A 26,904-nucleotide genomic window follows, 5' to 3' on the forward strand; every position below is an offset into this window, starting at 1 on the left:
TCAAAATATCAACTGATATATTTTAGAAAGTGTCATAAATTTTATCTTTCTATTTTACCCTTTGTAAAAAATAAAAATAAAAATATCAAAATTTAGTAAAATTATATATTCAACCAAAGTTATTAATTTTTATAATTATCACTCTAATTTTAGGTTTCACAACTATATCTTTCAGCCAACCTAAATTAATTGTTTCATGAATCTCTAATTTGAATTAATATTTTCAATAATTTATTGTGATACTAAATAATTTGATTTCAGGTATTCATGCTTTTATATTTCATAATTACAAATGGATTAAAAACCATGATTAAAAGTGGTTAATCTTAACATTTTTGGAGTAATAATAATGATAGTAACCGTCGTAAAAGAAACTATTATTTGTTATATAAAATTTATAATATCTTCATTTAGTCTCACATAAAAAAAGAAATAATTTAAATGATATATAGAAACTTTACGAATATATTATTATAAATTTAATTTTTAACTATGTTGACTCAACCAATTACATTAATTATTCCAATATAGTATTAAATATGAATAGAATTAGTCACGTGCACGGCATGTGTTCCATGTTATTAACAAGCATTTATGATCTCCTCCGAAGATATATCAGAAACTTCTACTTATTTCTACGGTCGTTGCTCGTTTCATCGATCGGACGGTCCTTAGCAATCCATCACGCCCCATCGCCTTATTGGGGCTCTCACTCCACGCCGGTCTCTCTCTCTCTCTCTCCTCCCCTTCGCTGGCTCTCACTCGCCCCGTGAACGAAAGAAGGGAACACCACACGCTCTCGGCCCTATAAATAATCGCCTCCCCACTTCGGCCTCATCTCCGATCGAGAGGGCCCCGATGGCGGGAGGAGGTCCACCGTTCTCCGATAACGCTGAACATCAGAAACCCTAGATCCGAGATCAGATCCGTCTACGTTTGCCCTTTCTCCCCCCCTCTTGGCTGTTGATGGGATCCGGAGGCAGCGCCATGGAAGTCCTCGGAAGCCCCAGCTTCGCCGCGGCGTGCCTCCTCGGTGGCCTCCTCCTCGCCCTCTCCCTCGTCTCGATCCGCCTTCCGCCGCCGCTCTTTGGGGTGCGGCTGCCCGGGATCCGGCGGAAGAGGAAGACGCCCGTCCGGGTTTACATGGACGGGTGCTTCGACATGATGCACTACGGCCATTGCAATGCCCTGCGCCAAGCCCGGGCGCTCGGCGATCAGCTCGTCGTCGGGGTTGTCAGCGACGACGAGATCACGGCCAACAAGGGGCCCCCCGTCACTCCCCTCCATGAGAGGTACGTAGATCTTATATGGGTCTTTTGAGATGTTGCTTTCTAGTTTTATTGTGGTAATGTGAGTTGACATTTCTTTTAATTCTCTTTCCAACGTTTATTAGGTTTTGTATAACCACTTGATTTTTATTATATTTTGTCACGGTCAAATAATTGCTATCTTTTATCTTGAATTTGTTAGGTAATTCACGACGTTTTTGTATTACACATTCTTTTTTTTCCCCTTTTCTTTCTACAGTTTATGTGAATGACAAATTGGCAATGAAGAGCAATATGTAACTTGAAGTTGTTGAGTCCTTTGGCCGGTGGTTAGCACAGTTCAAGTGTCCATTTGATTTTCTAAAACGCAAATAGAAAATTTATGATGCCATGCATAGATCTTGAGCCCGTATATTTTCTTTTATTTATTAGTAAAATGCAATATATAATTATCCTTGTGGGACATTTGTCTTCGTTCATCGTTTTGTTCCAGTTTAACGTGAGATTTTTTATCTACTCCTGTGTGCACATCTAATTTCCCAAAGAAAGTTTCAAATGACCAATGCCTTTATAGTCCTATCTAAGTATGGTGTGTGCACATAATGATAACTAACCTAATTATAGGATAGTCACATAGGTGTTGTATTTCCATTAATACACTTAGTCAATGATGGCTCTCTATAGGGCCTATGAACCTTTATTAGATGTAACAAACCTGCTGTCCATCACATCACCCTTGGAGAACATCCGAATCTCTGGTGTTGGTTATTAGTTTGAGCACCATATTTGGTCAGTTCTGTAGGATTATTTTTTTTTTTGCCTGATCAGTTCGTTCCTGCCTAGATTTCACTGAGCTTTTGACAATGGATATTAATTCCAGTGTTCCACATACCCTGGGTGGTCGGATGATGTGCACTACACGATTGCTGATTTTATGCTTCTGCTATAATCCATGGATGAACCCAGTGAACTAAGTTGCAAAAGCATGAGACAACATCATATGTAAATTTTTGTTTAATGTTTGATAATGTTTGATAATGTTTTGTCTATCTTGTAAATTAGTTTAATAGCTTTCAGTTATTAACTAATTCGATTTGTATTGAAGTTATTCCTTCATTCTTTTGTCATTTGATTGTACCAAGAAGCAATTGCATTTTTCATCCATAGACTATAATTTCATCTGTGAGTGCATGGTAGGTTGCATGGTCTGTATGTAGACACCAGTCATGACATCCAGTCATGTGGTTGTTAATTTGAGTTGCCAATGTTATCTAGTCTTTTTAACTCAGAATTTTGCTTCTTTAATTTTTCATGTCTTGTTGTCAATGAAATAGAAAGTAGTTTACCATTTTTTAATAAATTTGTTCATAATTGCAATTAGATTATATTTTCGATGAGACTGGGTTGCCTCGTACAATATGAACTCCCTGTGAGCAGTGATCGATATTCTATGTGTGACTATTTTATGTTTCATATTTTTGGTAGGATGATAATGGTAGGTGCTGTGAAGTGGGTTGATGAGGTCATTCCAGATGCTCCATATGCTATCACTGAAAAGTTCATGAAGAAGCTCTTCACTGAATACAATATAGATTATATTATCCATGGTGATGATCCTTGCCTACTGCCAGATGGCACTGATGCATATGCCTTAGCCAAAAAGGCTGGTCGCTATAAGCAAATCAAAAGAACTGAAGGAGTGTCAAGTACAGACATTGTTGGTACTCATTCTGCTCTTGCTTTTGCTTTTCTGTTTTGAACCAGGTTTTTTCTTGTAAGCAACCTCATCATACTTGATCATGCATTTATTTGGAACATGGTATGTTCCAGTTGTGGTATTAGTACGAAGGATAAGATGTTAGATTACGTTATCAAACTTTGCTTTCTGAGTAGAATCTTGATTATACAAGATTCAAGTTATTGTTGCTTGGTTCAGTTCTATGATTCAAACATAACATTGGCAGGTAATAGGAACAACTAGATCGGCATTTGTCAGCTTTTTAAATAATTCTGCCCTTTTCTATAGTGCATAATTGGTTCTTTAATACTAGCAATCATTAGATCTATTCACTTGCTGCTAATTGTACACGTTTAGCACATTGCATATTTTGTGGTAGTAAAATCCATGTGGAAGGATTCTGTATATGGGGTAAATATACATTATTGGCACGACCAACGGATTGAAATATTCTCTGGAAGTGCACCTGGAAGCATCACTTGGAGTATTAACCTTTAATCTAACATATTGTGTTTGCTCTGTCGGTGCTACTTTGGTACTCTTTTTGGAGTTGCTGTTGTAGAGAGTGAAATTTGTATGCTTGAGTTGATTTGATATGTTGGATATATGTGTTCCACTTCTTATTCTCCTTAAGTCATACCGATTGATTTCTTTATATCCAAAATTCTAACTATATTGATTTACTTCATGTTTGGTTAAATAGTCTCTTTATACACTGTGGTAAAGCTTGCAATTGGCATAACAGGTCGCATGCTACTTTGTGTTAGAGAGAGACCACTTGGTGGTAGTCATAATCCTTCTTCTTTGCAAAGGCAGTTCAGCCATGGGCACAACCAGAAAGTTGATGATGTGGGGTCTGGTACTGGAACTCGGATATCCCATTTCTTGCCTACATCTCGCCGAATAGTGCAATTTTCAAATGGCAAGGTAGACATGTTGAAGCCTCCTCCAAGTATTAGATTTCTGTTACTAACTATACCAATTATATTTGTTGCTATTATTTTTTTGGTGATTCTTTCTCCATGTCAGAGTTCAATTTCTTGATTTTCTTTTCTTGTGGGCGATAAATATAACCTGAATAGTTTGATATTTGGCTTTAATTTTTTATGCACTTCTGCAAAGTCTTAATAATACTCAATTCAATTCTGGCGATGACATGTGACTTGATGTGATACCTTTAGTGCAAGAATTCATATCACAGATATCCTTGTTATCTTGTTTCTTGTAATAGTCTTTTGGAAGTTCAAACAAGTTTATTGCTTGCATTCAGCTGACTCTTTCTAGAAGGCTAACTACCGATGATGATTAGTCAAGTAGCTACTTTGATGAATCCAATATGTAAAGAAAAATGACTTTTATTGTTGAAAGTTGCATACAAAGGCAAGTATTTTCATTTCTATTAACATGGGTAACAATGAAATCATCTTGGAGTCTGCAGATTGAACCCTTCAATAAGATGTTCTCTAACCATCTTTGCCCATTCTTTTCTTATGTCATTCTGCCTATTAATATGAAGACCATATTCTTTTTCTTTGTTTTATCTATTGCTGTATGTTGGACAACCATTTGGATGAGGTAGAGCAAAAGGCATGTTTTGGTTGAATGTTAGCAAAACCACTTTTAGACATCAAAATGATTTATTTTAAGTCCTTATTTCTGCACTTGTAAAGTGTTGGTTATGTATTATGCCCCTCAGTTCCAAATTTTTTTTCAAGTTCCCTTCTAGTGTTCGTGTCTAATTATCTTGTGTATGTTGAGGTATAGGGATGTAGTTTTTGCTTCTTTTTAATCTTCTTAGTCCTTTGTGCTTATTTCACATTGTTTTTATTGGTCATCAACCATTTAAGATAATTTGTTTCCAATTAAAATTGTTATATTTATGTCTAACATTATCATCGTAAATATAGAAGTATTTACAATGTTCTTTATTCTTGCTAATATTTTCAGCACTTTGTGGTTTGTCAATATATGATTGTGCTAAAAAAAAATTATTCATTTTATTCTGATACCAATCATGTTGCTTATTTTACATCTTAACAATTTCATTAAAAGAATATTAATATTCTTATATAGGTAAATGGAGAGATGATTTTGTCAATCTAATGCACTCATTGAGCCTAAAGCAATTTTGACAGAGTCCCTCCTTGTTTTGTTACCACACATTGACACACTAAGTTCATGTCTTTCTGTGAGGAAAAAATTTGGCCACTGTATGCTTATTACTAGGTAGCATGACTATGTATTGTGTCTGACCATTCATAGTTAATAGAAAACTTAGCCCAGTTTTATTTCAATAAAAAATGAACCGTTCAAGATGGAATATTAAGCATAAACTCGAATCACTTGTTTTGAACATGTGGAAACAAAGATCATATGATTATGGCTTTGTTCTCGAAGTCAACAAATTGTCTCCCATATAATCCTCCTAGTGACTGAGCAAAATTACTATATCATTTCATAAAATTAATTTCCCCCACCCTTCTACGATCTTGATGGCACATGTATTGTTTATATGCTCAGTGCGTGCCACTGACTTATTAGTTGATATGCTCTTAGTTTTTTCATTTAAACATGGTGTTCACTGTCTGATGTTTGCCATTTCTCATACAGGGTCCAGGCCCCGATGCTCGCATAATTTACATAGATGGTGCATTCGATTTGTTCCATGCAGGACATGTGGAGGTATATTAAGCTATTTCTGGCCCCTAATATCGCTGAAAATTCACATTTTGGTTATATCAGAAAATAAAGCTCATAACAGATACAAACTTCCATGACAGTTACTGTTGTCATCTTTATCTTGACTTTCACTTCCCTTGCTACTGATTATTAGTATCATTTCTGTGTATAGATACTACGGCTTGCTCGAGGACTTGGTGATTTTCTACTCGTGGGGATTCATACAGATCAGACAATCAGGTCACTTTATTCTCATTTTGACTCCTCCTGCCTTTATCAATCACTTATATTCCTTGTATTGTAAATTATTATTTGATGTTTCTCTTTTGTCCAGTTTATGCTGAGTAATATCTTTTTTCAGTAAACTGATAATTTATATTTTGTTACTTTGCACAGTGCTACTCGAGGAGCTCATCGTCCAATAATGAATCTTCATGAGAGAAGCTTGAGTGTGTTGGCCTGTCGTTATGTAGATGAAGTAATTATTGGTGCCCCTTGGGAAGTTTCAAAAGATATGGTTAGTAACAGTCATGCAGTTTTTGTGTGATCCACTGCCTCTCTGAAGAGGGAAACACTTTCTGCATACTTTATATGATAGCATGAAGCTATATCTCAATATTCTTTATTTTTTTTTAAAGTTGCTTCTTATAGCCTAAAACATGGAATAGCAATGTAGCCATAATTCTCTGCATTTTATCTGTCACAAGACAAATATTTAAAGTTACATGCTTTTTGGAAAAAGTGTTCTTTGTGAAAACCATTCCAAATAAATATCATGACTTGTTGAAATTCTCATTAATGTGGATAAACTTGATGAATCAATTTTGTTTTCTCTTCTAAATTCTCATTAGGGGTGAGTCCTTGATAATGTCTAGCTTGAGCTTTGACAGAGCCTTATGTTAGTGGATATGGACACCTTGGTTCCAGATTGGATCAGACTATCATACAATATCTGACTCTTATAGAGATGGAGAGGTTGTTTCCGTGACTCGAACCCTAGTCTCTCAGGTCGCAAAGGAGCAACCTTACTGTTGTACCAAGGCCTGCCCTCTTATATCCGATTCAAAAATCTGATGGGTTGCTTTTACCTGATCCAATCATGATTTGGATCTCTGATCCATTTATGCTTCACAAGGGTGTGTCAGTTAGGATTAGCCACTCTTGCTCTTCAAACTTCTATAAGATGTTTTAAGATTAGAGATAATTGTTGCATTGACTACATCTTCCACAAGAACAATCATGAGGGAACTATTTCTTTGATTTTCAAGGTAAGGTTACAAAACTTTTTTGAGCAGATGTATATTAGAGGCTTTTACATTAAATACGTATTGTATCTTTGTTTGAGATTATTAAAGCTATTTTCTTGTGGTTACATGAACATTCTAAGAGGCGAGCGAGCTATTTATTTGATCCATCCATATGGTTGTCATTGGCTTTTTTTTTTTTTTTCTTTCATAAGGTGACATTTCTTATCTGCCTGTTAGACTAACTTGATATTTCTATCTTTTTGTATCTGCAGATTACTACCTTTAATATCTCTTTGGTTGTTCATGGAACAGTAGCTGAAAATATGGATTTTCTAAAGGTACCCTGGTGATTTTTAGATCTTATAATGCCACAAGAATGTAAATAACCAGATTATTCATGCTATCATATGGCTTGACTTTGCAGGAAGAGTCTAATCCTTATGCTGTTCCGATGGATATGGGAATCTACAAGCAATTAAAAAGTCCTCTAGATATCACCACTAGTACAATCATCAAGCGAATTGTTTCAAACCATGAATCGTATCAGGTACTTCGAATATGGTTATGTTAGGAATGATATTCAAAAGGATAAATTTATCATTTTCAGTATACTGTATGGTTAACTTCAATCTTTAATATTTTGGAATCTGTAGTAATTTTGTCACACCATTCATTAAATAATTCAGTCCAGTTTTGAGAAAATTATAAATCACAACTCTAGATAATAGTTTTGCAATTGAAGTCTGCTGTTCATAGTTATTAACTCTGAGCAGTGAACCAGTATGGAGATTTGTGATTTATCATGTTTTCATAACTGATCTGTACTATTTAATGAATGGTGTGTCAAAATTACTGCACATTTTAAAATATTAAATATTGATGTTAAGTTATACATGTCAGCTATTTCATTTCATAATTACTGCATCATAATCACATATCAACAACTCTTATTTTATTATTAAGTGTTAACTATTAATATTAACTATGAGCTGCAGATGTAAATTGCATGATCAGTACCTAGAGTTGTGATTTATCATGTTTTCATAACTGACTTGGACTATGGAATGAACGATGTGATAAAATTAATACTGTGACTCGCTTGCTTCTGCCATTGGATTATTGATCTTTAACATTCTGAGGCTCTCAAGATGAGAATACTGAGATGAATTTATGGGGTTATTAAGAAAAATGGAAAAAAAAAATACTTTTATTTGTGGACAAAAAGGTATCGCTTCGATAGAGGATAAGATGAGAGAAAATTCTTTAAGATGATATGAGCATGTGCTTAAGAGACTCCCGAATACGATAGTTAAAAGAGATGAAATGATTACTGTTAATGATATGAGGAGAGGTAGAGGAAAACCTAGAAAGATTTTAATAGAAACTATAAATAAATATGTAATTACTCTAAACTTAATTAAACATATGATTTTTTTACATATCTCAATGACGGTAAGAGATCCATATAGTTGATCCCAAATAGTTGGGACTTACAGCTTTGTTATTGTTGATTCTTGATATATAGTAAATTAGTCAATGTTGTAGGGTTAACTAGGTTGTTAGTGGATATGATGTGACCATTTGCAGTAGTGGTGATCACAAATGCAATTTTATGCTGCTAGTTATGCTCAATTCAGCAAATACATATCCAAGGAGTAGTGAAATGCCATTAATTTTGATATTTTCACACTTAACCACTTAAAGGCTAAACATTATGTTTTGCGCAAGTGTTTCACATCCCTTGCTCTAAGTCATGGCCTTCTGATGATCTGAATCCAAGAATACTTCTTTGCCATTGTTACAGAAACGAAATGAGAAGAAGGAAGCCAGCGAAAGGAGGTATTACGAGAACAAAAGTTATGTAGCTGGAGACTGAGTCTCACGAGGTCAACTGGAAGCTATTATTTCCGGAATCCTCCCATTATTAACTCCTGCAGAGGCAGTAATTGAAATATCGACCCAACATTAATTAGTTTTGAGTTTTCATCATTTTTAACGTTTTGCAGATAGCCATTATGCTGCTGATGTAGCTCAGATGATAGGCTGGAAGGTATAACGGTATAACCACGAGCATTGAGCAACGTAGTCTATCAAGTTAATTCTTTTTTTAACATGCTTAAATGCTCCCGTACCAATCTTAATTATGTCAGCCTGGGATGAGTTGTAACTGAGGTTCATTAGATCATACATATGTATTCTTTGTTTCTTAGTGTGATACATCATTTCCTTGTATTTTAGCGGAGTTTGACCTTCTTATTCACCTGTTGTTAGAATCAATCAACCATAGCCTCATTTATTTACCAAGTGATATCAAAACCCAGAATATGGTAACATGTCATGCTATCTTTTTTTCTCGTTTATATCCTCCATGTTATCCAAATGGATCTATGGAAGTATCTTCCCTGATGTTTTGATGCATGATGTAGTGGTTGTTATGAGGATTCGATTTATGAAAGCATTGACACGTCGATTTGATTTGCTGATGGAAACATGGGGCCATAGCGTCGGACCTTCCACGATCTGTGGTGGTTGGATCCGTAGTCATTTCTTCAAACAGGGTGAAAGCGAAGCGGTGAGATGGATTAAGTCGATTTCGTTTGTTTTCAAACTGATGAAGAAGATAGCGAGCCAACCATAGAGTAGGGGTGGGTGAAACGTAGAAATCATTCTTTTCGCCATTCTCACCTCTGCTGTGCAGGGAAAGCTACGCCTCACCGGAGACGCAACAAAAAAGTCTCACCTCGCAGATGGAACATTCAATTGACATGAGATAGCGAGCCATGGTGGATGGGCTCGGAACGACGACGAACACAATCCATACTCCTACGAGCGAAAGATGGAAGGGGACAGGGGACCAAATCTGCAGGATTCCTGTAAAGAACCTTTCGCAAGAACTGCTGTAAAGAGGATATTGCGCTCCCACACGCTGGCTGCAACGAGCATGGCTGCTGCCTTTGTGGAGTGGTGGTGGTGGTGGGAACAATTCAGAGGTCAGCGCTAAAGGAGGGAGGTTGGTACCCCATCTCTATCATTATTTTTCATTTCATTCCAGTCTGGATTCCCGGAAATTAAATATTCTGACCAAAAAAATCATACGCTAAATGGGGGAATAAGATCTAGTGATAGATTATTGAAGTGGCTATTGACGATAATTGGTGGATGACTAACTTAGATCTCGACTTGATGGTGTCGAAATATCACTTGGATAATGAATGGTTTAGTGCAACGCTCTTATATTTGGATCCGGAGTCGGATCCTCCATTTTCCTGTCGGATTCGAATTCGGATCACCCACCAACCATTAATCAGCTTCATCATGCCATACTGATGCCGAGGGGGGAGGGATCCCATCCTCACGTTCCCTCCAACTGTCACCGCATTGGAATCCATTTCTTTTGCACCACCTTGAAGACCTCTCTCTTCACTGACCTTTCTGCACTATACAATTGCAGACGCTGGGCAGGTGGGAGGCAGAGGTATGGCATGAACGTGGGATCTCAAACCCACATCTCGAAGCTTTCAGAACACCCCCCTCATTTAATGACAAGGATACAAAACCATCTGAGTCAACCACAATCTCACAAAATTAAATTGGGTACACGATATGATGGAATGTATATTGGCTGGATGTGCACTTGTTTAAGAGAGAAGTTGTTTTGTTTCGCTGCTTTGAGTGAGGAAGGAGGCAATACAACAAAGAGTATTGGCATGAATCTTTATGTAATGATGAAACCTCATTATGATTCATGTGTTCATTGACTCACTTGTACCATTTGGATTCCAATTAATTAATAGCTAAGGAACCACCACCACTGCTCCCCATGCAAACAGATGGAAAGACCAATTCATTCGCTATCTCTCTGCATTACATGTAGCTCATGGTGTGTTGTCCATCTCCACCAACTTCAAAGACTTTGGCCTGCAATCTGGTCCACAGCCACTGATATGACTGCCACTACCCTACAAATGTATGGCCTATTTTATGTTACAGGTCTACCTCAGTGAGTGCAGAGACTGTGACCGGATCTTCTTTCTTCAATCTCAAGCAATTTATGATGGCATTTGCCATGATAAAAGGATTAAACCTTGAAACTTCTCTTCATTGTGTATTTTGTGAAGAGGGAGCTTTTTTGCTTTGGGAGACACTCGCCTGAGATCAGAGAGTCAGCATCAGTATGCACTTGAACTGTGATTGGATCTTCTTTCCTTGAGCTCAAGCAATTGATGACCGCAATGTTGAATTTGCCATGATAAAAAAGATTGTTTTTCTTGGACTTCATTGTGTATACTGTGAAGAGGAAAGCTTTGCTTTGGGAGACACACCTGAGATTGTATAATTCCGTCTCCAGGAATCGCGTGCGAGTCTGCTCGCAGAGCCCACGCAGGGCGTCAGATCTGGTTACACTTCCGAAAGATTAATCTAGTGCAGAGCATGTGGCTTTGCCTGCTTCTGTGACATGTAGCAGATGCTACTGCTCCGAGCCAAACATCTTCTGCTTCAGTTTATTGCTGGGAAGTAGATGATGCCTGCGACAAATGAGAGAGTGTCCATTTGATCTCTCTCTCTCTCTCTCTCTCTCTCTCTCAGAGACTAATGCACTCTCTTCTACCCCCTCACTTGCTCACAACGCTTGCTTACAGGGGAAGAATGCTCTGCTGGGGAATCTTTGGAAGGTGATGGAGTTGGTGGGCTTGTTGGGAAAAATCCCAAGTTCTTGACAGGAGAAGGAACGGGAGAAAGCAAAATCTCACCTTTCTCACTATTCTCTTCTTCTTCGTTCTGTTCCTCTCTCAGTCTCTCTCTCTCTCTGTGACGCGCACGCACGCACATTCTTATACGTGCGTGTGTATATATAAATATTTCTTTTTCGTCTGTGGTTTCTTGCCACCGTCGAGGGGTTTGGGGAGTCGCGGAAGGCTTAGCATCGCGTGGGAGGAGAGGGGTTTGAGAGCTGACGGAGAATGAGAGAAGGCTTCGAAGATGGGCAATTGCGGAACCAGAGAGGAGAATGCCGTCGTCGCCGCTCACGCGCAAGGTGACAGCTTTCACTATCGTTTTCCCCAAAATTCCCTCCTTTTGCTGCTTTCCCACCTTAATCTTGATTGGGATTGAGCCATTCTTTCTGTTTTGCCTCGATTGTGGACCGGATTGGTCGGGAAAACCTCATTCCTGTTGATTTGATCTTCGACTTGGGGTTTCGCCGATTTCGATTTTGTCCGAGTGATTTTTGATGGCATTGTGGTTTGGATTTGACCGATGAAACTAGTTGATCTTGAACTTTTGGAAAGGTTGGATCTTTTTGGTGGACTCGGCCTCCTGAATTAAGATCTTCGAAGGTTTAGGTTTTCCTTTTTGTGTTTCGACTTATGGGGTTCAATTTTTTCTCCTCCTTTGCCTCTGTCTTTCTTCGTCAACATTGATGTGGTATTGCGTAGTTTTCATGCGTACATCATCTCGTTCCAGTCTAGTTTTTTTTGTGATTTATACATTGTTCAGGTAGCTCATGCTGTTCTCTCTCTCTCTCTCTCTCTCTCTCTCTCTCGCTCCCTCTCTCTCTTTGTTAGAAGGCCAGAATAATTTTGTAAGTGGAAGTAAGAATGAAATGTTTCAAGATTGTTGTCATAGTAATTCCAGTTGCCCATATCATCATTCTAAATGTGATATAGTCTCTTAAGCAATCAACTTATATTCTTATTTCATGATGAAAGAATTTGTAATTATGTGGAAGCTGTGCTTTAATTCAAGTAGATGGTTTTATCATTTTAGCAACATTTTTTGTGCAGTTCAGCAGCTTCAAATGTTCCAAATACCTGTTAAGAATGCCCCTCCAGAGAAAAAACATACTCGCACTCTCTCAGACATAAGTGATCCTTCGACCCCGCGACACATTGAGGATTCGAGAAACATTGCAATATACACTGATGTGATTGCGTTCACATTGTTCGAGCTTGAGACTATTACAAAAAGCTTCCGGCCGGATTATGTTCTTGGTGAAGGAGGGTTTGGCACTGTCTACAAGGGCTATATAGACGAAAATGTGAGAGTGGGTCTCAAATCGCTTCCGGTTGCCGTCAAGGTCCTTGACAAGGATGGTCACCAGGGACACAGAGAATGGCTTGTAAGTTGGTTTGTGAAAGCTATATAGTTTATCTGGATTATTGTCTCCTAAGCTACAATTAATTCACCGTCTCATCAGTGGTTGGCATGCTTATTTGCATTGACTTGGTTCCATCAATATCAAATGTACACACAAAAAGATATATCTCTGCCCTAAGTTATCGAGCAATTTCAAGACTATACACCAGAGTTCTTTTTGAGTTTGACTTTCGTTCTTGTGTTATCAGACAGAGGTTAATTTTCTAGGACAATTGAGGCACCCTAATCTAGTGAAGTTGATTGGATACTGCTGCGAAGATGATCATTGGCTGCTCGTCTACGAGTTCATGTTCCGTGGAAGTCTGGAGAACCACTTGTTTCGAAGTACTTAATTCTGCCATTTGTTTCTCTACTTTAGTATGTACCTTTGTTGTTTGATGCATTCTTACGCCCTTGACGAATTTGTTAAGTTTCTCAATGTTCTAATATGCTTAAAAAGGATACATGTTTGTATTTAGTTTCAGTATAAACGTTTAGTGACCATACTTAATATATCCTAAAGGACGGTTAGGGTATCTAGAAATTCTTGGTTATATTAAGTAGAATTTTTGTAGGAGATTTTTAATTATGAATGATAAAGTACTTGCTGTTATATATCATAAGTTCCTGCCTTTTGTCATCTGAATATTTATTCTGCAATTGATTAATAGATGGTTGGCTGACAAAAGTTATCGAGGGATTGATTCATGAATTCAATTGAATGGATTGCTTTTTTTTTTTTTGGGTGTTACTGTTAGTTAGCCAACAACTTAACTTGCTCACCAAGGAACAAAATGGTGATTGAAACATGATGGTCAAAGATGGTCATGACTCCTATAAAATTTTCTTCTTCCACATGACTTGACTATGAATGTGCAGATGTCAGCACATGAGAGGTATGATTAGAAATTGAAGCTGAAACTAAAGGACTAGAAAAGAGGTTTCTTTAGGCTTCTTCTTGTACTACTTTCTCCTATTTTAATGGTATCTTTTTGTATCGTAAATATCTTTGAAGTCAATATAACAAGGTCTTTGAAGGGTAATGCTAGTTTATGTGCCATTCCTAGTTATGCTATACAATAAGACTGGGTCATTTCTCAAACATATAATTTTGTGCAGTAATTTTATATTTTACATTTTGTTGAATTAATTTATTGACATTGTATTAACAAGGTGAATGGACCTTGGGATTGAAGCATGTGTAAGTGCAAATGGCTTGCAAATTAGTTATCTTTGACTACTATAACTTGTATGCACATAAGCAATCTTGATGTCTATCATGGAGAGGGCATAAGCAGGGATTTCCTTGGTTGAAAAATTCCTTCGGTTTCTTCTGTCAAAGATTTCAGCTTTATTTTCTTTCAGCTATTTCAGTTCTCTTTGATGCTCGACCAATTGCTCTTTTGTGATTGATGCCGATTTTAGTCTGTAACTTACAATTTTTTTTTCTGTCCTCATTAAAAAAACTTCTTATTATACTATTACGTACTAATAATTTTCCATCTCTACCTGACTTTTCTTCTTTCAGAGACAGCGGCTCCACTATCTTGGGCCACAAGAATGTCAATTGCACTTGGTGCTGCTAAAGGGCTAGCTTTCCTTCATAATGCTGAAAGACCTGTTATTTATCGAGATTTTAAGACTTCAAATATTTTATTGGACTCTGTTAAGTATTGTCCTTCTCTTCGGTTCCTTACAATTTATAGTTTTCTTGTTTCTTATGCAAATGTTTCGTGACTCATTTGTGGATTTTGACATTTAACTTCGATTTGCTGTTTCTCTTCTTCATCTGCTCAGGATTACACAGCCAAGCTCTCCGATTTTGGTCTTGCAAAGGCTGGTCCAGAGGGTGATGAGACCCATGTATCGACAAGGGTAATGGGAACCTATGGCTACGCTGCGCCCGAGTATGTGATGACAGGTCCTGCATCTTGACATCGACAACTTAGAATTATTTCCATGTCCTAACTTCAGTTTTATATGCTATAATATTAGGTTTTGATAACTGAGTAGTTTTTACACTTACGGAATCTCTATGATGGTTAAATTGGCAGTATATGATTCATTACTTCGACTTTCTTTTCGATTGCCTTTAGTTTTCACCATGATCATATCCATGGCATGAGCAGGTCACTTGACAGCCAGGAGTGATGTTTACAGCTTTGGAGTTGTCCTTCTCGAACTCTTGACAGGACGGCGATCCGTGGACAAGACGCGCCCAAGCAAGGAGCAGAGCTTGGTCGATTGGGCTCGTCCCAAGCTCAACGACAAGAGGAAGCTGCTCCAAGTCCTCGACCCCAGGTTGGAGGATCAGTACTCGGTGAGAGCTGCCCAGAAGGCTTGTAGCCTGGCATACTACTGCTTGAGCCACAACCCAAAAGCAAGGCCTCTTATGAGCGACGTCGTGGAGACACTCCAGCCTCTGCAAGCGAGCAGCGGCAGCGAGAGCTCATTTCAGGCACTCGGAAGTAGTGTGCTTCCCGATCGCAGGGTGCACCACAGGCTTGCAGGAAGCAGCATCAGCTGCAAGCCGACTCCGAATGTGCAATGTTCGCCAGGTGCTCTTCCAGCCTGCAGGGTCAAGTGAGTCTTGCTCCACTCTCTGGTTTGCAGAGGTCATTGTATATGGACTATCTTGTTGTGCTTGCTTGTGTGGGTTTTGCTTCTTCTTCCACTTTGTTTCCATGTAAATCTCATCTCATTACTGTCCTGTTTGCAAGATCTTTACTCCTAATCAGTGTTTTATGTATTTTAACTGAGCCAAACCTTGCCAAATGGGCTAGGTTTGTTCTGGAAATGAAAGCCAGTTGGAGCAGGAAGACCTGAATTGTACTCTGAAATATGTCCATCTTTAGGGTGGAAATAACTTCATCATGGTGTGCTTAGTTCCTATAATTCCTCTTGAGTCTTTGCCTCTTCAAATTATAATTGGTGAATTACTTAATTTTGATGTTTAGCCTTAATGTATATATTTCCAACTTTAATGCTTTGTCATATATATATATATATATATATATGATTTTTTACATATCTCAATGACAATAAAATCATATGTATATATAATTATATGATTTTTTGCATATCTCAATGACAATAAAATTCTATGATTTTATTATTGTTATTATTGATTTTGATATTTTTATCATCCACAACTTCTTAAATTATATGGCTCTTTCAAAAAATCAATGATAACAAAATATCAACATAGTCAAATCTAAATAATTTTTTTTTTCTTATTGTTATCATTGACTATAATTATTTTAATATTTTTTAATCGTCAACTGCTATTGGAGGGTAGATTTTATTTTTTTTATTTTAAAAACTAAACTTTAAATCCTGAAAATAATTTTTTAAATTATATATATATATACATATATATATACATATATTTATGTATATATATATATACATATATATATATATATACATATATATATACATATATATGATTTTTTGCATATCTCAATGACAATAAAATTTTATGATTTTATTGTTGTTATTATTTATTTTGATATTTTTATCATCCACAACTTTTTAAATTTTATGGCTCTTTCAAAAATCAATAATGACAAAATATCAACGTAGTCAAATCTAAATAATTAAAATTTTATGATTTTCTTATTGTTGTCATTGACTATAATTATTTAAATATTTTTTGGAGGGTAGATTTTATTTTTTTTTTAATTTTAAATCCTGAAAATAATTTTTAATATATATATATATATATTTCAAATATCGTTTGTATCATAAATATAATATGTAGAGAGCTGTTTGCCTCCAGAAAGGAATAATAGCATGGAACAGTAATAGAATCAAATTGGAGGCCACCCACTCCACCACTGTGCTTCGGGATGCGATGTGATCTATGAACTTATTCGTCCGTGCATCAATCTCTTTAGAAAATAAGGAAAAGTTCGACCCACACATCCCATGCAATAACTCTAATTTCTCAGGAATGATGAGAGATAAAAGGCTCTCTCTGATCCCTTCTCACTGAAACCACCAACAGTCATATATGTCGGCCAATTCTTCCTTTCCATGGTTTGCTATGCTATGTATCAGCGTACTCTCAGCTGTTCAGCACAACCTTTGCCATCAGCCACTTTTTCTCTCTCTAAAGCATCAGAGAAGACAGTCAACTCAGCCACGCACACAGACTCTCTCTCTCTCTCTCTCTCTCTCTCTCTCTGTGTTTGGATGGAAGGAAGCCGACGAGGCTTTTGACGTCTGCAAATTCCAGCCTTCCCACTTCTCGTACGCGCATTGGAGAGGGAGAGGGAGAGAGAGTTGACGGTGAGTGCGTGCGATCCCTCTCTCTTGCAATATTCTTTTGAGTGTCGGGACGCCCAACTGTACCATTGGGTTTGATTACTGTCTTCCTCGAGAAGCAAAAGAAACGAATCTACAGACACCATTTCCCATTTGCATCCCACAATGCGTGAAGGTTGCAGTAAAATCAACTTCCATGTTGATCGCTAAGATACCTTTCGCGTTGTGGAACGGAACGAAACCTGTGAGTGTCTCTTTTGTGCTAACCGTATCGCATCTGTGCTGATCTCGACAGGTTTAGTATGGTCGACATACAATGCAACCTCTCTTTTCATATTTGGGCATATACAATGTTGAGTTTCGTATCACCGACGCGTTCGATACATACTGATCCGAGCAAAACATAAAAAATAATTTAATAAAATATTATAAATAAATATCGATGATTTTATCTACATCATATTTAACCTTAATATATTTTAAATAATATTTTTATTTTTTTATTGATAGAGAGAATATCCGTAACGTAATAGATAGACAAGAGGGGTCTAGAATAAATAATTAAGAGAATACCTGTGTATCTCCTAAGAGATCATATCGATTTTTTTTCTATTAATCGATAACTATAATCAGAATTCAATCATATTCATAATATATCTTATCTAATTATACATAATCACATAATCTAACACTTAGCCATGAACACAGCCTCCAGTTCAGCAAACCACGAACGGCACGAGGTGGCTGGATTAAGATTCCGTGCTTTTGAGCTTTCGGCCAAAGCAACACTGCTGGAATCTCATTCCCCGCAGCACTCGATCATATTCCGCAGAACAAAGACAGGAGGACAGTCATCTCATCAGAGACTTCAGATCCTCCTCCGTAACTCCCACTAATACTGTGTATGTTAACCCTAAAAGAAGGATTCTGAGCCTATAAATATTACTTGGCCTCTGTGTTTGCCATTCCACCCACAGAAAAGACGCTAATCTCCGTCGTCTCTCACTTCCTCACCTCTTCATGCATATAAAACCAGCGCCGTAAGAAGAGCTCCTCGACGCCGAAAGAATGTCCAGAGTTCATCCTACACTGAGAAAGACCGACGACGAAGAAGAGCTCGCGACGACGACAGCCCGTCCATCGATTTGGACGGTATGGAACAAGTCGAGCATGGGTTTCCACGGAACGGATGGGTTCTCGATTTATGACAGCAAGGGAAGACTGGCCTTTCGGGTCGACAATTACTCGAGGAAGCACAAGTGTTTTGCAGGGCAGCTGCTGCTTATGGATGCCAATGGGAAGGCACTCATGGCTTTGAGGCCTCGGGTAGGAAGATTCTACTTCTCTTTGTTTGCTTTACCTTCTCTACTTTTTCTCTTGGTAGAGATAGATCACAGCACAAAGCTTGCAACAGCTCAACAGGAAACCCAAGCATAGTTCGACTGCTAGAGAGTAGACTTAGAAAGTAGAAATCTAAAAGATTTGATCATTTCTTCATCAGTTGTAAGCTGAATCTAAATTTTAGTAGTCATATATGAATCAAAGTTTGTTTTTGATTCATATATGAATAAAAAAGTCCAACTTTTGTGCCTTTTAAGATAAATGTATTCCGAATAACATCGAATGATTATAGTATAATAGAGATAGAACATAGAAGCAAGCTTCTTATATCAGTGCAATAGGGAATCAAAGCATACTTTAATTGCTAGAGAGAAGACCTAAAAGATTCTCACAATTTCATTTTATTATTTCACCTAAAAAGTTATAGATAGACTCTCTAAAAAATAGAAAACTAGAAGATTTGATCATTTATTCATGAGGATTAAGCTGAAACCAAATTGGTAGTCATTCATGAATCAACGTCAATCTTCGCTTCGTCTTACTTTTTTTTTCGAAGCACTTAAAATCATCTTAAATTTTTTTTAACTTTTTTTGTGTTAGAAAATAAGTATTCTGAATAGTATCGAAAGATATGCAATTGATATATTTGATATTAAATTTTTATATAATAATATAATTATAAATTGTATATAAATATAATCTCTTAAGAAGCTAAGCTCAGTGACTAAGCTTAGATATGCACAAATGCAGATAACTCAAGCAGATACTGAGAATGCTGTAAACTTCTGTATCGAATCGCATTGTGACTGTTTCTAATCATGTCTATCACACATCAAGCAGATACTGAGCATGCACGACAGGTGGAGCGGATTCAAAGGCGAAGACGGCTTAGATCCGAAGTGCAGAACTCACGTCTTCTCCATGAAAAGGCGATCGATCCTTCAAGGCCACGACAAGGCGGAGGTGTACATGGACAGTCCAGACGACCGATCATCGCTGCCACATTTCAAGACCGAGGGTTGTTTCAGAAGAAGAGACTGCAAGATTTTGGACAGCAATGGCGAGGAGGTGGCGCAAATAAGCCACAAGAAAGTGAACAGGTCCGTCACTTTGGGCGATGATGTGTTCAGCCTCATCATTCAACCGTACACCGATACTGAGCTGATAATGGCTTTTCTGGTCATCATGGACCGCATCTGCTAGAAGCCTTGTAGCTTTTCATGGCTGGAGGGTCGCCATTTTCGCACCCGACATAGCTGCCGCTTGCGGTAGATAACACAGTGAGTGAGATAAGATGGAAGCTGTGGAAATATATGAAGTCACAAAGGTCAACATGTTCAGTAACGTTAAGTGAATCTTACAATGCAGTCAGGTCTTTTCTCTTTTGAGCTTGAGCTTCCTTAAAGAGATTCGATGTCCAGTAACAGTGCAGTCAAGAAAACATATATATATATATGGTGTCGGATTCCAATAATCAACTGACTGGAGACAGTAATCCACATGAATATCCATTGACATTCACTACCTCTTATGGTCAGATACAGTGTGTAGTAAGCTTGCTGGTCGAGTAGTCGAAAAGCTGCAGCTCCTCTCTTGTGGACGATTGATGACTGCTGCTTCCCTGTCTGAGGGGCAAAATGAGAGATGTCAATTCCCCATCAGATGGGAAAAGCCTGTGTGTTGCTGGTTTGAAGACAACCATGATGGGTTATTGGGATGGAGGTTTAGGCTGTGTTACAATGTCTGAGTCTCAAGGCCTAAGAAACATTGTCACCAACAACACCAATCCTCGGTGGATTGTTAGGTTCTTTTTTTAGTTTATTGTCACGAGTAGATTTGTTTTTCATGACTCATATATATAATTTGATACGTCAATAATGTTTTTTTTTTCGTATTTTAGAATACCGACATATTAGCTAATCAATTATGACAACTTAGATATCGTGACATGGCATGATGATGTGAAAGAGGTTCAAGAATCAATTTTCTTAATAAAAATAAGAAAAATAAATTATTTATTTTGAGAATAATTGATTAATTAATTTCGTTTGACCTCAATCATTAATCAAAATAATCAAACTGAAGTTGACAATTATATACCCACTGACATAATTCAGATCAAATCCTAACATAATGCATGCGAGACATAGTCCAATGGTGACTCTATCGTAACGAATCGAGTCTAATGGGATAATTAATATATCAAATTTATTTAAATTAATTACTAAATAAAAATGATTAAGCTAAATTTAATGATAATATACTCATCATATTCTTAAAACACTATCTTAGTGTTAGTTAAGATCTAACAAAATTGGATGGAATTCTTTTTGGCCATTATATTTTTTTGAGTTGTTAAAACTCTAATTTTTGTTTAGAATAGATGAAATTGACATAGGAAAGGATAAATGGTAAAGAATTACTATAATTGTCCTCATAAAGATCTTTCATATTCCTAAATGACCAACATAGGCATTCCTGGAGTGAAGCACGAATCTTGAGGATACAAATCAAGTCTAAGCACGAATCTTATAGCCTGATGAAGCCACATCCCATTCGCAAGCGAACAAGAGGCTGTGATGTAACACGGATCGCCTTCTCTATCTTCTGCTATCTCCGCTGCTGCTGCTGCTGCTGCTGCTTCTCCTCGCTCCAATGGCGATGGCTTCCTCTTCTCTCTCGACATGGAGCATGGCCTCGCTTCGCTCTGCCCTCCCTCCCTCTCCCTCTCCCTCTCCGCGCCTCCCCTCGTTTCGCTTTCCGACCCCTTTGCACTTCCATTGCTCAGCTCGGCTGAGTTCCGGTTGCGGACAGGCAAAGCCGCTGCGGTCCTTCTCCGGCCTCGCTCCCATGACTCCTCTCCTCTCTGTTGGCATTGGTAAATGATGCTCTTGCTCTGTTTATTCCATCTCGAACTAAATTTCGTCAACGCGTAAGCCCTAGTTGGACGGATAACATTTCTTCCATTTTCTTATTACGTTTCGAGTAGAAGTAAAATTTTGAAGATCGTTAGACTCATTGAACTGCATATTAAAGATAATGAGAGTTTAGATTGGTCAAGAATCCAAATTATCTCTCCACCATGTAAAATTTAAAATCTTGAAGTAAGATTCCTCTTCTTTACTGTTAGATCCAAATATTGTTTTGATGATGTCGATCAAAATCTGATTTGGCAAGGCAGTATTTCAGGTTAGCCTAGTTTTGTCCTACAACTGACAGAGATGATTAGGGCTATGGTTAATGTTGATATCCTTTTGTCTTATTCTTTCAGTAAGGAATTTGATAAAGAAACATGCAACTTCTTAAGAACCAAACGAAGGTATTCTATATAACATACGCCAAAATAATCCAGACTGTGGATTGTCAATGAGAATTCTGGGAGAACTTTCTTTAGGGGAGTAATTGAGACTGATCAAGGTTAGGTTGGTCTTAATGTCCAATTTTTGGAGTCTGTCAGATGGAGTGTTATTTGCAAAGAGCAGTTGTTTTCCAAGATCGCCTAGTCAAACAAACTAAGAATCTATTGGTACTCATGATTTATATGCATCTGTGTGGGCTTGGACTATTATGATGTTTGGTGATTAATCCAATGATTGATAAATTTTTAATCTGGCATCGAGAATAGATTGTTAGAGACCTTTTTTAGTGGTTTAGCATTTTCTAGTATTCCGATATTAGAAGCATCCTTTAAGTGCCATTTGCTACAATTTATTTTTTTCAGCTGGATTTCTTTTACTGGCACTTTTGTGTTTTGATTGCAAAAGGCTCTTTAGATAAAGATTTGGATAAAAAAACTATAAAGTATTCATTTTCAATTCTTAAATTGGATCCTGGTTACCAGAAGAAGCACAAACTTGGAATTTTAATGGTCTCACTTTTAATTTCAATTGCACTAGCCTTAATTGTGTTGTGGGAAATGCTTATGATAGGAAGTACTTTTAGTTGTAATGGGCATAGAAACAACTACGTCTCCTATTCTAAAAATCCTTGAGAGTTTTATTTTTTTTCTTTTTGGTTTCGGATGCAACAAATGCTACTTTTGAGATTGGATTTTGAATTGGTTGCATTTATTTAAGTTGAACAATATCAATAAAGCTAGTTAATCTTCCAGATCATGGAGAAGAAATTCACTGATTTTCACTAGTGTTGTTAAGACCAACCTCTTAGGTGTGTGCCTTACTGGGCCCCAACACATGGTCCTGACAAATTCACTGTCGCCACTTTTAATGTTTTCTTTTCTTTTTATTTGTAGTATATAATTTCCATATGACTGTGCATATTACTGCCTATTTTTTCAGTCTCGTACCATTGTTGTTGCTTTCAATAATATGTTTTTTCCCCTTCTATTTCATTTGTAATTTTCTGCTGTGAATTGGTATAACATTCTTCTATTCACCGTCCAGGGGTTGCCAACTTTGACCATGTGTTCAGCAACATAAGCAATGGAAGCAAATTCTATGCTATGAGACATGGTAAACGTGTCCCAAAACTCAATAGGCCCCCGGATCAGCGTCGAGCTCTCCTACGTGGTCTTACGACGCAGCTGCTGAAGCATGGTAGGATCAAAACTACCAGAGCCAGGGCAAGTGCGATGAGGAAGTATGTAGATAAGATGGTAACATTGGCAAAGGATGGTTCTCTCCATAAAAGGAGACAGGCACTGGGCTTTATTTATGAGAAACAAATTGTTCATGCATTGTTTGCTGAGGTACAAGATAGATATGGAGATAGGAATGGAGGGTATACAAGAATCATCAGAACTCTACCAAGGCGAGGAGATAATGCACCAATGGCTTATATTGAGCTTGTCTAGGTAAGTTGCAGTGAACTGATAGTTTTTTGTATGTCCTTTCATATTCTTTTTGGCTTACTGTCCCTCAAAAGTGATATTGATGCTTGTGCTTCTCATATATTTCTTACTTATTGGTGTCACTGCTGCGAAGCACAAGCTTGTGCTGGCAGTAACTAATCTCTCCTTCTTGCATGAACAAAAAATGTGCCAAATGATGGTGTCTTATCCATGTCACTTAATCTGCCCTCATATTCTAAATGTTCTTATATTATTAGTTTATTTAACCCTGGAACAACCATATGATGTTTTCTTAGAGAAACTTTTGTTGGGTAACCATGTTGCAATTTTGGAGAAGCCCCAACAAAATGCCATATGATCCATTGTTCCAAAAGTGCAGAAAGTATTGAGTTAGTTGACAGCTAGATTAATTGCTTTTGTATGATGGAGTAAATATTATTAGTGGAGATAAAGTAGGAGTTTGGTGGCATGGATTCAAGTACTAGTGTTATGCTGACCAAGAACCTAGAAGTGTGCTCTCTTATCATCAATATATTGAGCAATATGGAGTAGATTTTTTCTCAAGAACTTTGGTTATCAGCAGAAAGACAGCTATAACTAAAACAGATCAACAGCAACGTTCAAATATATTTTTGCAATAAAAGGATTTAAAGATGATGTTCTATTCTTTGCAAATATCTGGAACTTTGAAGTCTATTCTGCAAAATAGTTGATAAATGTATTTCAAGCCTTTAGTGGTAAGAAAATAGTTTAAGAGCTTCATTAGAATGCAACCATTGAGAGGGAGACCGGTGATTGTGGCCATGCCTAATGGTAATTGAAGTACCATTCTTCTTTTGTACCATAATGTATGTATTTGCATAATTTTCAGAAATACAACTTACTATCTTTCTGAAACCTAGGACCACTGTTTTCAGTTGACCATACAACTTCAGCCATGATCTCTTAACATTACTTCTGCGTTGCATTATCCAATAAACTAATATTGCCCTGATTAAGTTTTATATTCTATATTGTTTGGAGATATAGTTTAACTAAAATATTTCAGATACATTGCGTGAAAATATTCTATTCATGATCTTAGAACATATTCTTTGGATTTCTGTTACAAGAATTCGTGGTAATGTACTATTCAAACTTCAAAAGTCAAGTGATAATTATGCAGCAACCTGAAACTGAATGGCTTAGCCCACCGAGGTTGGCCTCAGTCTTGCGAAATGGAAATTCTTCTCTCCTGCAAAGAAGAGAAGATTTTATTACGTGGAGATCCTATCCTAACAATTGCACTCTTTATTTTATAGTGGCTTCTTTAACATATTTAGTACTTTGCTTGATACATGGAGAACTGCAAGTCCCTGCTTGTTTCAAGAAATATTCCGATAATCACTAAAGTAGTGAAATTGAATTAGAGTTTTTACTAAATAAGTAGAGCTATGATATTACTCGATCATATGACAACAATAACTTGTAATGACCCAACTAGCACTAGTAGATCATAGAATTTTAGTATTGTCCACATATATATATATATATATATATATATATATATATATATATATATATATATATATATATATATATATATATATATATATATATATATATATAAAGGTGAATCCTTTGTTTTAATGAGAACTAACACTTATTAATTTTTAGTTTAAACACTAGTGAACAAAAGCTTTTCTTACTCTGGTTGGACATAAATTGAAAGACTAGAAGGTTTGTATTCAGTGATAAGTTCTAAAGAAATATCTAAAGTTGGGCATAAATTGAAATAAATGTCTTCTTCCTCCATATGCAAGGAAGGGACAAATCGAAATATCAAATTATAAGAAGCCAAACAAAACTAGATTTACATTAGTTCACCCCTAACAAATAGTTCCAATTTGTCCATGTTTCAACTTTCAAATATATTCACATATCAAACTCCGAGGGATTTGTGGGTTCCGTGTTCAAATCACACATGGAATAAGTGATGGTGTTAATCTAGTAACACTTTCATGAAGATGTATTTCGTGGCAATGGGTAATAATGTCCAGCTATGAGTTTTCACTGTCCTATATGGACATGAGGAATAGCCTAAAAGTGCAAGTCATATTTAGAATTCAGCAGCCATATCTAATGAGCTTATAAAACAGTTCTTCATTACATATTCTTTCATAGTTCTGCAATATCTTTGTAATTCTTACTTCAGTAATGTTGAATGTACCTTTTGCTCTTCACCTTTTATATGTACTAACAGAGCCTGAAATTTACCTTTTTGTTCACAGAGCTTTGTGGCACACCGTTTTCTGACCAAGAGCTTTGGACGGAAGGTTTTCAAACTTTGTAATGCATAATATGAAGGAATCGTTATGCTTCATTTCCTTGTTACTGCATTTGTATTACTTTATTCACTGTTTGTTGTTCAAAACTATTTGTGATCAAAAGTTTCATGGATTCTCGTCTCACCTAGTTTGAGCATCTTATCACTGCATATGTGCAGATCCTTATCATAAGAGCTGTTGGATGCACAATATGTCATCCTTTATCTTTAGTTGGTCTAGCACTTACAATGTACCTTCCACTAGCCTTTGCACGGAAGATAGTAGCTTTTCCTTCCCTAGAATCAAACTCCTCGATGGGGGAACTAGGGATAGATTGGTTTTTCTCCGTGCACTGCCCTTGAGGTGGTGGGTGGTAACTTCATGATGGTGGGCGTTGACCTTTTATGGCTGTAATGTGACTCAGCCATCACCTTGCACTTGCCTGCAAGTAGTGAGTGGAGTCTGTCTAGATTGTGTCAATGAGCGTGATCTCTCTCTTTATGTTTTCTTGAAAGGATTGTCAAACTCATCTTCCTCCTCAGCAAGTACACCCAGACAGAATGGAGTGGGTAACGTCAGGCCACACTTATTCCAACTCGTCCATACATGTGCAATATCTTGTTGAAGAAAATGGTGGCCTCTCATGAGCATGTAACTTTGGTACTATCATTAGATGAACTCTTGCTTTTGTCTTGTATTGGTCATCAGAAGAGGTAGTTTTCCATTGGCTGCTTACATTACGGCAAGGTACATGTACTATCTGGTTAAAGTCACTGTATCGCCCTGTGAGTCATTCAATGTAGTTCCAGCTTTGACAGTGTTTTCTTTTTTCTCTCATGCAGCTTTGACGTGTACTACTGCTCACTGTAAGTGGGAGAAGAGTGAGGTACGTCCAGGTATGTTCTTCTATAGTAGATTAATTTTCTTGGCTTCCTAACTAGTGCACCCATCCAACTTGGATTTTGTCGCTTGTCACTTGGTGAAGTCATTTCCAGAAGAATCTTTGATTGATCCACTGGAGATTAGCACCAAACTGCAGCTTAACCATATGCTGATGTTTCTTCTGAAAGATTCTTTTGTTTAGGGCCATCCCAGTTGGCGTGCTTGGCCA

General features: G+C 37.2%; 4 protein-coding genes across 6 annotated transcripts; all 4 read left to right on the forward strand.

Moving 5' to 3' along the window:
* Positions 1–726: 726 nt before the first annotated feature.
* LOC135617717 (ethanolamine-phosphate cytidylyltransferase-like) lies at positions 727–9,164 on the forward strand. The gene is made up of 9 exons (XM_065118235.1): positions 727–1,292; positions 2,754–2,989; positions 3,752–3,933; positions 5,617–5,688; positions 5,858–5,925; positions 6,082–6,202; positions 7,205–7,270; positions 7,357–7,479; positions 8,737–9,164. The coding sequence occupies exons 1-9, from the start codon at positions 967–969 to the stop codon at positions 8,806–8,808; spliced, it is 1,266 nt and encodes a 421-aa protein (XP_064974307.1). The 5' UTR covers positions 727–966; the 3' UTR covers positions 8,809–9,164.
* A 153-nt stretch (positions 9,165–9,317) lies between these two features.
* LOC135617718 (probable serine/threonine-protein kinase PBL8) lies at positions 9,318–15,886 on the forward strand. 3 transcript variants are annotated; one of them, XM_065118238.1, is made up of 7 exons: positions 11,028–11,104; positions 11,281–11,967; positions 12,716–13,050; positions 13,277–13,412; positions 14,596–14,732; positions 14,865–14,988; positions 15,197–15,886. In XM_065118238.1, exons 2-7 carry the CDS (start codon positions 11,913–11,915, stop codon positions 15,652–15,654), a joined length of 1,245 nt encoding a protein of 414 aa, XP_064974310.1. In that variant the 5' UTR covers positions 11,028–11,104; positions 11,281–11,912; the 3' UTR covers positions 15,655–15,886. The 3 variants fall into 3 exon arrangements, with proteins under 3 accessions (XP_064974311.1, XP_064974310.1, XP_064974309.1); XM_065118239.1 differs by lacking the exons at positions 11,028–11,104; positions 11,281–11,967 and adding an exon at positions 9,318–9,942; XM_065118237.1 differs by having other exon boundaries at positions 11,029–11,967.
* A 2,431-nt stretch (positions 15,887–18,317) lies between these two features.
* LOC135616231 (protein LURP-one-related 8-like) lies at positions 18,318–20,065 on the forward strand. Its single transcript, XM_065115422.1, has 2 exons — positions 18,318–18,662; positions 19,518–20,065. The coding sequence occupies exons 1-2, from the start codon at positions 18,405–18,407 to the stop codon at positions 19,878–19,880; spliced, it is 621 nt and encodes a 206-aa protein (XP_064971494.1). The 5' UTR covers positions 18,318–18,404; the 3' UTR covers positions 19,881–20,065.
* A 1,191-nt stretch (positions 20,066–21,256) lies between these two features.
* On the forward strand, positions 21,257–25,937 carry LOC135617719 (large ribosomal subunit protein bL17c-like). The gene is made up of 3 exons (XM_065118240.1): positions 21,257–21,555; positions 23,081–23,490; positions 25,758–25,937. The coding sequence occupies exons 1-2, from the start codon at positions 21,333–21,335 to the stop codon at positions 23,488–23,490; spliced, it is 633 nt and encodes a 210-aa protein (XP_064974312.1). The 5' UTR covers positions 21,257–21,332; the 3' UTR covers positions 25,758–25,937.
* Positions 25,938–26,904: the final 967 nt, after the last annotated feature.

Source organism: Musa acuminata, chromosome BXJ2-7 (assembly GCF_036884655.1).
Source record: "Musa acuminata AAA Group cultivar baxijiao chromosome BXJ2-7, Cavendish_Baxijiao_AAA, whole genome shotgun sequence".
NCBI classification, from domain to species: domain Eukaryota; kingdom Viridiplantae; phylum Streptophyta; class Magnoliopsida; order Zingiberales; family Musaceae; genus Musa; species Musa acuminata.

Excerpts from the sequence above, each read along its gene's own strand:
- LOC135617717 (XM_065118235.1), top strand. The coding sequence starts at position 967 with ATGGGATCCGGAGGCAGCGCCATGGAAGTCCTCGGAAGCCCCAGCTTC. Across the intron at positions 2,990-3,751 it reads GTCAAGTACAGACATTGTTG|GTCGCATGCTACTTTGTGTT; the intron begins GTACTCATTCTG and ends TTGGCATAACAG. Across the intron at positions 7,271-7,356 it reads AAAATATGGATTTTCTAAAG|GAAGAGTCTAATCCTTATGC; the intron begins GTACCCTGGTGA and ends TTGACTTTGCAG.
- LOC135617718 (XM_065118238.1), top strand. The coding sequence starts at position 11,913 with ATGGGCAATTGCGGAACCAGAGAGGAGAATGCCGTCGTCGCCGCTCAC. Across the intron at positions 13,413-14,595 it reads GGAGAACCACTTGTTTCGAA|AGACAGCGGCTCCACTATCT; the intron begins GTACTTAATTCT and ends TTCTTCTTTCAG. Across the intron at positions 14,989-15,196 it reads GCCCGAGTATGTGATGACAG|GTCACTTGACAGCCAGGAGT; the intron begins GTCCTGCATCTT and ends TGGCATGAGCAG.
- LOC135616231 (XM_065115422.1), top strand. The coding sequence starts at position 18,405 with ATGTCCAGAGTTCATCCTACACTGAGAAAGACCGACGACGAAGAAGAG. Across the intron at positions 18,663-19,517 it reads TCATGGCTTTGAGGCCTCGG|ATACTGAGCATGCACGACAG; the intron begins GTAGGAAGATTC and ends CACATCAAGCAG.
- LOC135617719 (XM_065118240.1), top strand. The coding sequence starts at position 21,333 with ATGGCGATGGCTTCCTCTTCTCTCTCGACATGGAGCATGGCCTCGCTT. Across the intron at positions 21,556-23,080 it reads TCTCCTCTCTGTTGGCATTG|GGGTTGCCAACTTTGACCAT; the intron begins GTAAATGATGCT and ends TTCACCGTCCAG.